A 14,808-nucleotide genomic window follows, 5' to 3' on the forward strand; every position below is an offset into this window, starting at 1 on the left:
GGGAAACCTGTCTAAAGCACCCTGACTAGGGGAGATAGGACTGTGACTACTTACCGATGTAAGGGAGGAACCTCCATGCATTGCCAATAAGAGGCAACTCTCTCGGTCCCGGAACAGCGCTGTAAGGTTTGACCTCACGGGAACCTTCGATGTCCGCGTCCAGTCCGTCAGCAGCGGCTGGCTGTAAGCTTGTTGTGTGGTGACGCCGTCCAGACGAGCTGATCAGCAGACTTCTCGTGTCTCTCAGCTCACCCAGAAGTTTCCTTAGCGCCATTACGCTAGCCTCGGCTCCAGCTCCTGGAATGCACGCAACATTGAGGATTCTCCGCAGGGCATTTCCCTCACAGCACAGAGCATGAAAAACTAAAATTCTCATTACGTCACGAACTCAGTGGCATCAGTATCAATTCCGCTGCTGATGAGAGATTTGTTATTGTCACGCCGGAGAATGTGGTGAGATGTGACACCGTACAGTCCCATATACGACATTCGGGGGCACAGTAGCTCTATGTTCACAGTAGAAGAGGTTTTCTATCCTATCTATCACGGCAGGTAATTGATTCGAAACGTCGGGAAGCCTCTATCAAGCCGTAGGGCGGGTATCTCATTACAGAACACAATCATTTCTAGTTTCTTCTATACTTGAACAGGCTCATTAAGCGTAGAGCACCAAACTAAGCGTGAAGTGAGGCCGCGCCATAGCTCAAGCGGTTAGTCGCTGGCTTCCCATCGCGACGGCCCGGTTTCGATCCCGGGTCTGGTCAAGTGAGATTTGTGGTGGACAAAGTGGCTCTGGGGCATATTTTCTCCGAGTACTTCGGTTTCGCCTGCCAATCTTCATTCCACCAACTGCTCCACAATCACTCTCACCTATCATCTGGGGCTGGTGCAATAGGCCAGAAGTGGCCGCAGTACAAGCAACTTAGTCCCACCCCACTAGCAATAATACAAAAAACGTGAAGTGCCCGCCATTGCCTGTCCGCATGCGCAGCTGCCACTCAGGATTACGATGTTAACATCGAACACACTGATATGACCTTTGATATCCTCCACAGATACCCACTGTTGAAAGTCAGTTAGGGGTGGAATAATATCTGTACCCATTGCTCTCTATGTTACAGCAGCGGACCCAAAAGTTTACAGATGACGCCCCACTTTGGTTTCCAATAAACCCTCCTGTCTCCCCTCAAGTATGTAATTGAATTATATGTAACCGAGTGTGCTCGTATTTATATTAGTGTCTATGAGAAAAGTAGGACTCATAATTAGTAGGATACCAAAACTATGAATAATCAATTTGAAATTTTAAAATAGAATCATGCACTGTTGTCTTTACTTGGCAATGAACAACGCTGTATCGAATCGCTGTAATTTATTGTAATATCAGAATTGTGGTCGCATGGGATTTGTGGTGGACGAAGTGACACTGTGGCAGGTTTTTCTGCAAGCACTTCGGTTTCACGCGCCAGTTCTCATTCGAACAACTGCTCCATGCTCGGCAATTTTCCAATCACCGGTTCGATACTGACAGCATCGTTAAGCAACACACCTAACGTAACGTAACGTCTATAGAGTTCTTCCTTCAGAAGCTGCAGCAAACGGCATAAACAGGCCATCTGTCCACTACACACGTTGACGTAGTCCCACAATAAAATGTCAAAAAAGATCTCGAAGATCAAATGATGGGGTCTCTCCCCCCACTCGAGGGCCCAGGGGTCCCCTTGCTGACTGCATGACGGAGAGTCCTGCTGTAATGACGCTTTCCCCCATCTTTCTATAGACAGTTGCAGTTCAATGTTGTTTCAGCTGCGGACAAGCGAATTTGTCCAGCAAACTGAAATAAATATTTCCTTCACCGCAGCCTCCACAGAGGGCGGGAGAATGCAGTGATTTCTTTATGAAGCAAGCCACACCCTACGTTGACACTCGTGGCATAGACGTTTCGATATGACCTTCATTCCTTCACTCCGCTCTTTCCGCTTTCCCGTACACGCATTTCGACAAGGCAGCGCGGCCGTGACAAAGTCAGTGTCCAAATTGTGACGGATTTGCGCGTTTTGAACTCCCCTGAATGGTTTTTGGAATGTTGCCTCTTCTTTTGCATGTATGTGTGTATTTGTATGTACGTCTTGTTAACGTCTTGACGGTTTGACGGATTTCGTTAATGTTCGGTACCCTTGAGGGTAACCATCCTAGGCCGGTGCAGGTGGCTATAAAGATTTTAGCGCCAAAAAGAAATATGGGGATCGAAGTACTTAATGACGATTTTCTCGCAACCGGCTGTAATGATTTCGAATAAATTTAAGTAATTTATGGGGATTTTCCGTCTCCCAGCATAAATTTGTGAAGGCGATGTCTTGAGGCAAGTAACTGTGCGAATTATAGACGTATTTCATAGAATGTAGCTTCGTCAGTTGGACAGATTTTATTGTTACGTACCAGTAGTCAGCTGCGATCTACCGGCCAGCAATTTGTTTATTTACCGAGGTAAATCAAAGCGAATCGCGTTTGAGAAAGTGTGCCCAGTGTCTTTGTAGTCCTGTCGAGCCTGGAGGGTTCCCAGAGCCGTCAAGAATAAAATGTCATGAGTCCCGTGGCACTCGGAACCAAGAATCACTGTGCTGGCGACGACTAAAACAGATCAGCAGTCATTCAGTCTTTGCATCGATTTTTTTAATGTGCATAATTTTTAAGAAAACAAAACCCCCTGAAACCCCGACGTGACTTTGCAGACAACACGTCCTGAACATAGGCCCCTCTTGCAGACTCTGTTGTGTTGTGTTCTGAAGCAACTCGGTTTAAGCTTTCAAATCTATGCGTAATTGTGACTTGGCATATTTGCATTTATATAGCCTTATCCTTGTCATGCACACTGAAAGCTGCCTGTCCGTCCTTGCTCCCATTGAAAACGCGACAAAACTCGCAATATTAAAACCGAACACTGGGATCACGGACTGGCCAAGCAGCCGAGCTCTTCCTCCGACACTCTTGGAATGTCTGTGCTGACTGTCGGCACGGTCTGACGTTCACTTGACCCATAACGTTCTTACCTGCATTCGGAAGATGATAGGTTCGAATCTAAAACAGGTTATCGATTTTCTGTCTCGCTTTCCTGTGGTTTTCCTCAGTATATCCAGGCAGATATGGGAAAAGTATCTAGATTAGGTCACAGCTTCTCCCAAAACTTTCAGTATCGGTGTTCACCAACAGTCCCACGGTTCGATGCTTGAAGGGACAGACGGCCTGCGTGAAGCTCAAAGTGATCATTTGTTTAATTATCTAATTAAGAGAAATGGCGACAACAAGGGTCCCGCGGTCTATATTTTCTTCAGTCACTCTAACATTGACATCTTGCTTGGGGCATTGATGTATGCGTGTGTTGTCCTGTGCAAGTGTAGGCCGATCCCCCTTTTAGGGATTCATACAAGCTGTGTGTAAAATAAGTTCATCTTGAACTGGAACAGGACATAGGGCCTAACCTGTAAAGTCTGAAGAACTGTCAGATTTAGTTTAATTAAACTTTTGTAAAATGTAGTTAACCGGCGGATAGTCTGGATAAGGCACACAATTGAGACTAGGCACTTAGTGTATACATTCAGAACCAGTCTGGTTTCTTATATCTATGAAGAAGCATATTCTCTGTGCAAATCTACGCCCCTGTGCTCTTGTTTCGACAAAATTTAGCGTGATGGTACAGGACCTCCGAGAGGATGCAGTAGGCGCCTGGAAACTCCCTCCACAAGTGTTTTGCAAACGGAAGAGTGTAGAAAACAGGAAGTTCTTGGAAGAACTGTTACCTACTTTCCTTTTATACCTCACGGGCCGCATAGAAGAAAGAATTGGGGCTTAACATACATACACACAAACAGATAATGATATTATATAACAATAATTAGCAGTGGGGGGACACACACTGCAAACACACAGAAATGTTATCTCACAATTCTCAAAACTCAGTGTGGGGGTCAAACAGACAAGTAGACAACAGGATGGTCTCATATCACTCCTAACAAAATTTAGGGGTGTACGCAGACAGACGAACAGAAATGAACAAATATACAGACAGACGCAAGGTGATCCCATAAGCCTCCTTTCATTTTAGCCTACTTTCCCTACTTTGAAAAAATAAGAGTAGGCTTACGCGGTCTCGATCCTGTCTGTGCGTCTGTGTGTCCCCTTCTATCAAACCTTGAATGGCTGAATCCATCTTTACGAAACTTGGTATGTAGGCTATATCATGACACCTTGAGCTCACAAATCCCTCCCATCAGTCTATATGTATATATATATATATATATATATATATATATATNGTCTGTCCGTTCTAGTTTTGAGATATTTAATCCTAAGATTTCCGAATATATATTGTAGTTCTTAAAAATTCACCCCCCCCCCAATTTGATGATTTACGTTGTAATGGATCAGTTAAATTCCTGAAAATTATGTTACGTCATATTGATATAATTAAGATGAACGTTACAACTTCACAGCGCATTACACTTCCTAATTTCAGGCGTACAGCGCCCGACACGTCGGCTAGTCACCTGTACAACGAGAAGTAAGCAAGCTATGCACTTTCCACTTGTTTCACTTTCACAATTACGGCTATTCCACAACATACAGTACAGTGGCTTCAGCCCAACAGGGGAAATGTTTCGAACTGCGCTAAAGGTCTCTCTGCAGACAGGGCGGTCCCGTGTGGCCACTATATATAACTTCATTCTGGACCCAATGACGTAACACTGGCAGGCAACTTGACCAGCAGTCCTCTTTCAGAGCTCCTAGGAGACGAGTGTTGTCTTGTAGCGCGCTCAAGGCAACCATCTTTAGGAATGGCAGTTTCTGGTAATGATCCGTCAACTTAGCAGTTCCAGTTCTCAAACTGGTTAGCCCTGATCTGAAATCACTTCCTCTTTCTTGTGCAATAACTCTGTGATCTGGATTCAATCCATATGGATCAGGCACCTTTCACACAAACAAGCATTTAGTTTTAGTACCTGAAAGTAAAAGTGAAATTCTATAAGTCAGTTGCAGCATGTCTGCAAGTAGGGGAGGCGCCATGTTGATCAGAATTTAGGATATGAAACAGAAATATTGAAACTGATCTTAAACAAAGTTGACTGCAGGCTGGAATTCATCTGGCTCAGGATAGGGACCGGTGGATCCTCTCGTGAACACGGTAATAAATCTTAAGAGTTCTATAAAATTCTAGAAATGTCTTGAGCAGCTGAGCAACTGTTAGCTTTTCATGAAGGCCGCAACTCTAGTGAGTTCGTTGAAATAAGTTTTCATGTCGAAGGAAGAAAGAGCCCATGACGTTGTTTCCTTTTGAATGTTACTAGCTGTACACAGAATGATACATAAATGAATATATTTTGATAATATATTTTATTTATTTTAGATTTATTTAACGACGCTCTCAGTATCAGAATGGGTTGTGAATAAAGAATTTTTAAGGGGAAAAAAATATTGGCCTAATTTGAGGTACATCCCGTTTGCTTGGAGTGACTGGGGAAATAAACGAATGTTAATGTCTAAATGCTATGTGTCCTGGCCCAAATACAAAATCCAGCATCACCCGAATGCAAATCATGGGTCAGTTTCTTCTGTTATTTGAAACATCGTATCTGAGCGGCACATTGCAATTTGCTGTACAATTTAAAACTCAGAAAGTTTAAATTTAAATTTTAAATTTATAAATTGCAGGCGTATGATTAGAATTATGAATAGTAACTCTTATGCTTTGATCTCCTTTGTAACATTTGAGGTTCTTATCATTAAGATGTGACGCCGTGTAGTGTGGCCGTAAGTGTCAGAATCCTGATGCCGCGGTTGCCATGTTAGCACTCTGTAAACAGCAAGTGCTGAGCTCTATCGGTGCACTGTGTTCCCACAATTTCATGAAGCGTAATCACGATTATATTGCATAAAGGGAGATGAGACATCACACTGTGCGATTTCACGTTCAGCCTGCATATTCTGCAGCCAGTCTTTGTTTCTGTCCCCGTTTCGCAGATCGGTGCGAGTGGGTTGACTCGAGAAACCATATGGGCGGCATCAGACAAAACCACGGTTACCAATCGCGCGTCCATTACAGGTACGTGTTGTGTACGTTACTGAAGCGAGGTATTGGTACATTTCTGTTAAACCAAGAGGCGCGCAGAAACATGTAATTATTAGGTTTTTTTATTGGTAGTGCAGCGAGACTAAGTCCCTTGCACTGCGGCCACTTCTGGCCTATTGTACCAGTAATTGTTAGGTTAGTCCGTACAGTAATTTGCGAGCTGGGGTTTCTGTCGAGTCCTTCCTTCGAAAGCGTCGGTATGACGTTAAGACATTGACATACCAAGCCACAGAGTTGGGAAAATATTTCGACTCCTGTGTAAATGTTACACTAATCATACCAGTATTATGCTGGACGTTGCCTGTTGGCTGGACAAAGCTTCGGAACAGGGATCGCCTTCCATCTTCAGGTTAAAGTGGGTGGGGTTAACCTACTCAGCTGGACTCATCTGGAAGTGTCTAGTAAGCTTTACAACGGGCTCAACTGAGAAGTATCTCCCTCCTTACACCTGAAGAAAGTAGACATAGATTCCGAAACGTCGTGTATGTCAGATGTGCTTAAGATATCAGGCGATATTCAGTACAATGAATTGGCCATGCTCGCAGATCTTCATAAGAAGGGCGTTCATTTTTGTGGAGATGTGTTTTATTGATGATGCATATGTCTAGGCTTACAAACTGCAGTAAATCTGAATAACAGCGAGTTAGGAAATTTACGCATAGTGTGACAATTCCGCCCCCTTTCGCTCTGTTTCGTTTAATTCCCTCGAAAACCCATAAGATCCACACACGAAACGTGTTATAACGCACGTGAGAAATATTTGATTTGCTCCGATAAATACTGAGTTAAGGGCGTTCGGTACCGAGATCCGCGCAGAAGAAACGCAGGCAGAACTTCATATTGTCACGTGAAGGAGTGACGTTAGGTGGGGTTTTGATTCAATATTGAATTGATTGACCACTTACACATTCAACTCTGAACTACAAGCAGTTACAGCGCCACCGCAAGTCTCCACACGTTACAAATCACTGCAGCTCCCGCTAAGCCTTTTCCAGCCTACTGTGCCTTCACTAACCGTAGCCTGGTAACGGTTTCTGATAGCGGAGATTTTTCAGCTTACGCGCTCAAGTCCTCCCTGAACGGCGGATACCTTCAAAGTGAATCATCCTTGCTTCAATTGTTCTCATTATAATCCCTTTGCACGGACCGAGTGGAAAACCTTTCGAACAGTACCTGTATTCTTGCATGCAAATCGGTTGCCACGGGGACGTGTTTAACGAGCCGTTACCTAGAAACGGATGTACACTCTACGATATAAAGTGTCAATTTTTCCCCGACTGTGACCAAAATTTCAGCATTGTCGACAGTTGTTAGTAAAACTTACATGAGAATTCGTTCAGCGAGTTCCTACTTGTTGCGTGAGAACCAGCGAAGTCCAGCTTTCGCAACCTGTAATTGCAGTCGCATCAGGAACGAATTTCGTGACATCCTACTTGTACTAACCTGCCGGGGTAGGTCACATGTACATAGCGTCGTTTGCCCCCCATAGATACATGCGTCTAGGTAAGGGTTCCTGTCTCTCCCGCCGGGGTAGGTCACATGTACATAGCGTCGCTTGCCCCCATAGCTACATGCGTCTAGGTAAGGGTTCCTGTCTCTCCCGCCGGGGTAGGTCACATGTACACAGCGTCGCTTGCCCCCATAGCTACCTGCGTCTAGGTAAGGGCTCCTGTCTCTCCCGCCGGGGTAGGTCACATGTACACAGCGTCGCTTGCCCCCATAGCTACCTGCGTCTAGGTAAGGGCTCCTGTCTCTCCCGCCGGGGTAGGTCACATGTACATAGCGTCGTTTGCCCCCCATAGCTACATGCGTCTAGGTAAGGGCTACTGTCTCTCCCGCCGGGGTAGGTCACATGTACATAGCGTCGCTTGCACCCATAGCTACATGCATCTAGGTAAGGGTTCCTGTCTCTCCCGCCGGGGTAGGTCACATGTACACAGCGTCGCTTGCCCCCATAGCTACCTGCGTCTAGGTAAGGGCTCCTGTCTCTCCCGCCGGGGTAGGTCACATGTACATAGCGTCGTTTGCCCCCCATAGCTACATGCGTCTAGGTAAGGGTTTCTGTCTCTCTCGCTTCCTTCAAAATGCCCCAAACTCCTTTACTTCTACAGATAAAAAAATTTTGTGTTTGTTACCTCCTGAAACAGTTAAACAGTTGTGAGGTACTGTATTGGAAAGTGTCATTATGTTTTGTTCATTACTCATCATCAATGTTGGCGAAACAGCCATTTTTGAGCCATAGCTTTCCTTAGGAGGTTCTGCCAGATTGCTACAGGTTTTCACTTCTTTTTATTTCATGACAATTTTCTTTACAGAGCAAGGTGGTCAGCCTTGCATCCAACCCCCAACCTGGGGGACCAGGTCTCTGTATTTATGTCCCCTACTGACGGGGTTGGGCCCAGTCAGACCCCCAGGGAATGAATTCCCTTTTCATCACCTTCTACGACTCACAGGGGCTACGGTGGTGGTACTGTAAACCGCCTGCACGCATTAATGCTCATGAGAAGTTCCGTCAGCAGTTGTCGTACACAGTCTGCTTAATTATATGCAATTCCTGCATTATGCAACATGTTTCAGCCTAGTGACCATGCAAATAAGCCTCGCGATGGCCGGGGTTGCATAATAATGAAACTGCATGTAATTATTTCGGGTTTCTACGTTAGTAGTGTTGACGGAACTTGCCGTGTTTATTTGTCCTGGAATGTGTGGCTCCCATAGGAACCAACTTGCAAAATGCACAGCGTCCTTGTAAAGTAAACAAACAACTGTTGACTTATTTTTGTTCCGAACTGTTAGCAAATGTAGAGACGTCACACCTGGTTTCTTTTCACTGGGAATGCTGAACTCTAAGAATAATATATTTGTTTTTACGCTTTTAAGGAGCTGAGAAAACTAAGTATATGTTGCTGTCTCGTCACCAAAATGCAGGGCAAAATCATGACATAAAGATAGGAAACAGATGTTTTGAAAATGTGGCACAGTTCAGATATTTGGGAACGACGATAACAAATCAAACCCTGATTCAGGAGGAAATTAAGAGGACACTGAATCGAGTAATGCTTGCTACCATTCAGTGCAGAAGCTTTTGTCTTCTCGTCTGCTGTCCAAAAACATAAGAATTAGAATATACAAAACTATAATTTTGCCTGTGGTTCTGTATGGGTGTGAAACTTGGTCTCTGTCATTAAGGGAGGAACATAGACTGAGGGTGTTTGAGAAAAGGATGTTGAGAATATTTGGACCAAAGGGAAATGAAGTGATAGGAGGTTGGAGAAAACTGCACAATGAGGAGCTTCATAACTTGTACTCTTCTCCAAGTATAATTAGAATGATCAAGTCAAGGAGGCTGAGATCGGCAGGGAATGTAGAAGAAGAGGAGAAGAGAGAAGAGGAATGCTGATAGTTTCCTGCTTCACTTACTGTTGATCCTGAAGATGTAAGTGATATGTTATTCCGAAACGTCGGTTGATTTTCGCTGGACTGCATGCCGTTATATGACAAAAGATGAAACTCTTCATAATTCTATAAGACTCTTCTTAATACTTAAATTCCATCTACGCGTATTTGTCCCAAGAAATTTGATCCATTTATCAAGATTTATGGAAATCCAACCATAAATAACATACTTAAAGTAATAAGCGCCTTGACCTCCGAAGTCACAACTGGTTGCCCCACTCTAACGAAAACGGTTATCTGCATAAATTTCAAATTTGAGGTTTTCAAACAACACAATATATTCGTGCAATTTTTATTTCCAACTACCGTGAGAACTCTGTAGCTCATATAGCTAACATACGGAAGGCAGGCAGCAACACAGAAGTCTGAAAACACTTACAAAACTGTACGGCCTCATAACTCAGAAGACCCGAGTCTTAAGCCATGCGTAGTGTGGCTGAGGTCCTTACCTTGCTCCGCTGTCCGGCAACGTTCGGTGCTGATTCACACGAGAGCGCACACGCGATCCGACGTTTCCGTTCGCAATGCCGCCGAAAGTGAAAGCATACACACACAGTCTATAGCATGACAATAGGTGAATATGTTTCAAACTCATCTCCTGTCTCTCTTCGCTTAGCACAGTAATGTTATTTTTCCGCAATTTGCAATGCAAATTAGGGTGGGGTATGTTTCGCTCAGGAAACTGGCTTTAAACTTGTCGAGTTTTTAAAGATAAACCACAGTTTATCTGTTCTTACGCCATTGCAGCACATCCTTTCCTCCGAGATCCCGCCTAGTGAGAGTTTGTGCCCTTTTCTTCCGTAGACATAACCTCAAATTCTGGCTTCGTCTTTCCGTTCTTTCCCGCCAACTCACAAAGTTAAATTCCTGAACTCTGAATTTATTAATGTCCATATTCTTGCCAACAAACTGCTCTTGAAGACAAGAGTACCTTCTTATGAGGATGACTCGGTACTTCAGTAGAGATGGTCTCGGGTTCGTCAATAATTATGTCCAGTGAGGTCCCTCTGGATAGCCTTGAGGTTCATGGGTTAGATTCTAAGTGGAGAGACAAGGTATACACGCAGAATTTTGGTGCAGAAACTTTTATTATTTTTTTTTTTTTGAAAAAGTCGCTTGCAACACCGAGAAGGAGATGGGAGCTAAATTAAGCGGAATCTTAGAAAATAGGTTGTGAAGACGGGAGGTGGATAGAACCGGCTCACGATCATATGAAATGATGGGCTGTCGTATTGGCAGCGTTAATCCTTCGGGTTTTACCTCCCGAAAATTGGTTATTAAGTTAGTTACTCGGTCGGTTGGTTGGTTGGTTGCTTAGTTGTTGTTTTTTTTTGTGCCTTTAAGAAGTGTTTTAGACAGATGGTCAGGTTTCGGTACCAACATGGTTGGGGGGGGGGGGGTGGGGTAAATTCCTGCCTCTCGTTCGTAAACTTGACTACTTTCCATCATGCGTACGCTCTGTCCCACCCAACTCATCTTTCTTAATTTAATAATATGATTGATAACTCTCCACAGAGTCTAGCCTTTCAGAAGGTTACAATAACTGAGTTGGTCAAGGAATGTCGCACCGTTTATGGAATCCGAAAGTTCATTACCATGTAAACAAGGGGCCTTCACCGTTCCCCCCGTACTGCAGCAGGCAAATCAAACGTAAATTTCACATCCTAGTTCTCTGAAATCGATTCATTTTAATATTATCCTCATATCGACGACTCCGTCTCCGGGGGGGTCTCGCTTCACTTTAGGTTTTCCAGACTAAGGAATCGTGTATTTAGAAATTTCTCCAGTGTTTGTTACGTGATACAAATTATAAGATCTCTTTTCATGTAATTTTCTCAAGTCAGCCTTATCAGAGATTTGAGGATATCGTGGGTTTGAATGTTATGCAATGCCGTGTATTGTATTAGGTAGGTACCGACGTTTCGTAGGAACCCGCTCTACCCTGCAGGTGAGAACAGTAGTTTTGACCTGCGCACTGGGGCACACCGCCTCACACACAAGAGGGCTGTGATCTGGTTCCTTCGCCTCTTATAACTTGTGGCAAGAAATGAAGCCGCTGTCCTTCTGCAGTATAGGAAACTTTTTAACAACCGTGAGTTGCAAAATAAGGATTTCCCGAGGAATTAAGGGATAATGGGGGAAATGTTGTGTCTGCTTGTACCGTGATTATGAAATGTTTGTACACGTGATGCAGATTGCTGATGTAGACACGTAACATTTCCCTTCCTCTAAACAATTTAACTTCCCTCATTTTCTTTCCGAGTCACTGACTCTACTTGCCAAACTGAGTGTTGAAATGCGTCCGTGATACAGGGGGAGGCCATTGTTACTGTGCCCACTCTGCCATCATGACAACCTGTAATTCACTAGTGATCACGCTAAGGACCTATTCACAGTCTGACCAATGAAATTATAGCGTTATGTTACGTAACCTCTGATGTCACAACTTTGAGGTGGTACCAAATGACGGATTATTTAACGATTCTTTATCAACTGTTGTGAAATAGATTGAAAGTAGACAGTGCTACAAATATTGTGACCTTAGTGACGTAATTGAAGCAGGTAAGTTGAGCGGTGGAGCGTGTCGTTTTCATTTGGCAGGTACCGAGTTCAAATTCAGGGCTGGACATCGCAGTCTCCACGCCGCGGTACCCAAGTTCAGGCCGTGAAGACGTATGGTCTGGTAGCACTCATCACACTGACCACTGCGATAACCTCAAGGACAACGCTGGACTGTATGTCCTTGTGTAGCCAGGATGTGCTAGTAATGTTGTTAGAGCGGCAGAACTTGATCCGCGAATAACACTATCGTCTGTGATATGATGCCGTATAGTATGGTACAAGTTTACCGACGTTTCGGAGGAATAAACTGTCTCCATCTTCGACAGTAAACCCATTATGCAATCAATTAATCTAATAGTTGGTTACTCAGTTTTCTCCTCCACGCTGCTTCCAACTTCAGTAAATGCCCACCAGATTAGACGGAGTCACATACCAGAAGACAATCTTTATAGTAATCGCAGTTAGAACATCAGACCTCGTGTATACTAAATGTCTATATCCATTTCTCATGTCTTCCATCTTCCATGCGTGCTACATAGTGCGTCAACCTCATCGTCCTTCTGGCATATGTCAGTTGACATTATGAATTAGAATGCGGTACCTTCTAATTACTGGAATTAACAATGCTAAATATGTACCCCACACCCTGAACAAAGTGACTCAATAGCTTTTACACAACTCTGTATTGTAAGTTTTGTGAAAGTCTTTCCTTTGTGCTGTGTTACAAGCAGGGCCTGGGTGTTATGCTTTAAAAACCGCGAGATTGATTAACCTACTGGCCATGTTGCTGCATGGCCCTGCGCAGACCTTTCTAGTAGCTTGAGGCGTCAGACCTGCTGCGGACCGCCGGGAGAACAATGCTCTGACTCCGTACTCAGAAGCTGTCTGTGGCCTGTCTCTCCTGTCGTAAGATTTTCATAGATTTCTCCCACCCCTGCCGACAAAAGTCAAGATTGTGCCTTAAAATAGACCTGTATACATACTATTTTTTTATTTGTATTGGGGTGGGACTAAGTCCCTTGTACTGCGGCCACTTCTGGCCTATTGTACCAGCCCCATATAATAGGTGAGGGTGATTCTGGAGCAATTGGTGGAATGAAGATTGTCAGGGGAAACCGAAGTACTCGGAGAAAACATGCCACAGCGCCACTTTGTCCACCAGAAATCCCACTTGACCAGACCCGGGCCGCCGTGGTGGGAAGCCAGCGACTAACCGCTTGAGCTATGGCGCGGCCTTGTAGGTGTTTACCTGCATCCTATTCTTGTACCCTGGAAATACTGAGGCGTAGAGGGGGGCTTGACATCTCATATAGCAGTGGTAACTATGTATACCGCTTGTTTCAACATCAAATACCACATTTAGTTTTTGCAGGGTTTATGGGAGTTCGGTTCGTTCTTAAAACAATGAGTGATTGATTCCATACTCAATATTAACAGGCTGTTGTTCGTAATGGAGATGAGGTATGTTTTCTGGGAGGAAAGAACCGGCGTATTATCTGAAGAACTTTGCCATGTAAAGATGAAGTAAGGTTGTTAGGACCCGTTACTCGCCTCGCCGCGAGAAGGCGACAGACGGCCCACGCAGGTTCGTCATGCTTATGTTTTATTACGTCCTGTGAATACATCTCACCGACAGCTGCTAACAGGTGCGTGATTTGCTCCGTGAGGCAACGGTGAAGTTGTCCTACTTACCGAAGAGCAATCAAGAAGTAGCCTACATCTTCACAGGGATTAGACAAATTTCGCAACCACCGCTTTCATGGATTTCCTTCACAGAGTCCGTCCGCTCGCCCACGCGTATGTGTACATGTACGCATGTAGCAGTCTCCGCAGCCCGTACTCAAAATCAAGCAATAACATCCAGTACTGAAGATGCGCCTTGTTCTTGCCGGAGCTCAAGAAGATAACGAGTGGCCAGTTTCCTTCAGTGGCGGCCCGGATTCGATACCAGATCAAGTCATCTGGGATTTATGGTGGACGCAGTGGAAGTAAGGTGCGTTATCTCCCAGTACTTCAGTTTCCCCTGCAAATTCTCATTACACAAACCGCTCAACATTCATTAATCATCCGAAGCTATATAGCCTGGATGTTTAGAGCGTCGTTAAATAAGCAGCTTTATAAAAAGGCTCCTTAAATAATTTCACATGAAAATGACTACAGCTGACTACATAAAAACTGTCGGTGGCAGCTCCATCTACCGGAGTAATTAGTGCTACGTGCAACCAGCGCTTTCTGCGCTCTGTCGGCTCACTGTGTTATTATAAACTCACGCAGCACCGTAACGATTTTTATAGACAGTTGTTTGTATGTATGTATGTATGCCTGTATGAATGGATTATGAAGAACATTCGCGCTCTAAAGCCTTTTATAAATTTTATAAACAAAATTAAATGATTTCAGTAGGAACGAAGTGAAGACAGCAACAAGAGAAGGAAAAGGAAACGAGAGAAACGAAGAATGATAAGCAAGAAGAAGGAAACAAAAAGAAAACATAAAAAAGACGGGAACGAAGGAAGAAACAGGAAGATAAATAACAGGATGATGGAAGTAAGAGAGCGGGGAAAGGGGAACGTGGGTAGGAAGGAAAAGCGATGTAATGATAGGGAGAACAGAAGCAATTGAAGTGAAAGAATTGGCTGGAGGAAAGAATGACTTGGGGGGGGGGG

At 44.2% G+C, this 14,808-nt stretch overlaps 2 protein-coding genes across 4 annotated transcripts in view; one reads left to right on the top strand and one right to left on the bottom strand.

Annotated features, from left to right (window-relative positions):
• LOC111874620 (probable cytochrome P450 49a1) overlaps nucleotides 1-4,697 on the bottom strand; it is a 27,593-nt gene extending 22,896 nt beyond the window's left edge. Inside the window, exons 1-2 of the mRNA XM_033755532.1 lie at nucleotides 4,545-4,697; nucleotides 55-297 (exon numbers count right to left, since the gene is read on the bottom strand). Coding sequence (XP_033611423.1) covers nucleotides 55-274 — 220 coding nt within the window. The 5' untranslated portion in view covers nucleotides 275-297; nucleotides 4,545-4,697. The remainder of the gene's footprint in view (nucleotides 1-54; nucleotides 298-4,544) is intronic.
• The window catches only part of LOC111874619 (GTPase-activating Rap/Ran-GAP domain-like protein 3), a 252,542-nt gene that overhangs the window by 60,948 nt on the left and 176,786 nt on the right, over nucleotides 1-14,808 (top strand). The window lies entirely within an intron of this gene.

Source organism: Cryptotermes secundus, unplaced genomic scaffold, assembly GCF_002891405.2.
Source record: "Cryptotermes secundus unplaced genomic scaffold, Csec_1.0 scaffold1817, whole genome shotgun sequence".
NCBI lineage: Eukaryota > Metazoa > Arthropoda > Insecta > Blattodea > Kalotermitidae > Cryptotermes > Cryptotermes secundus.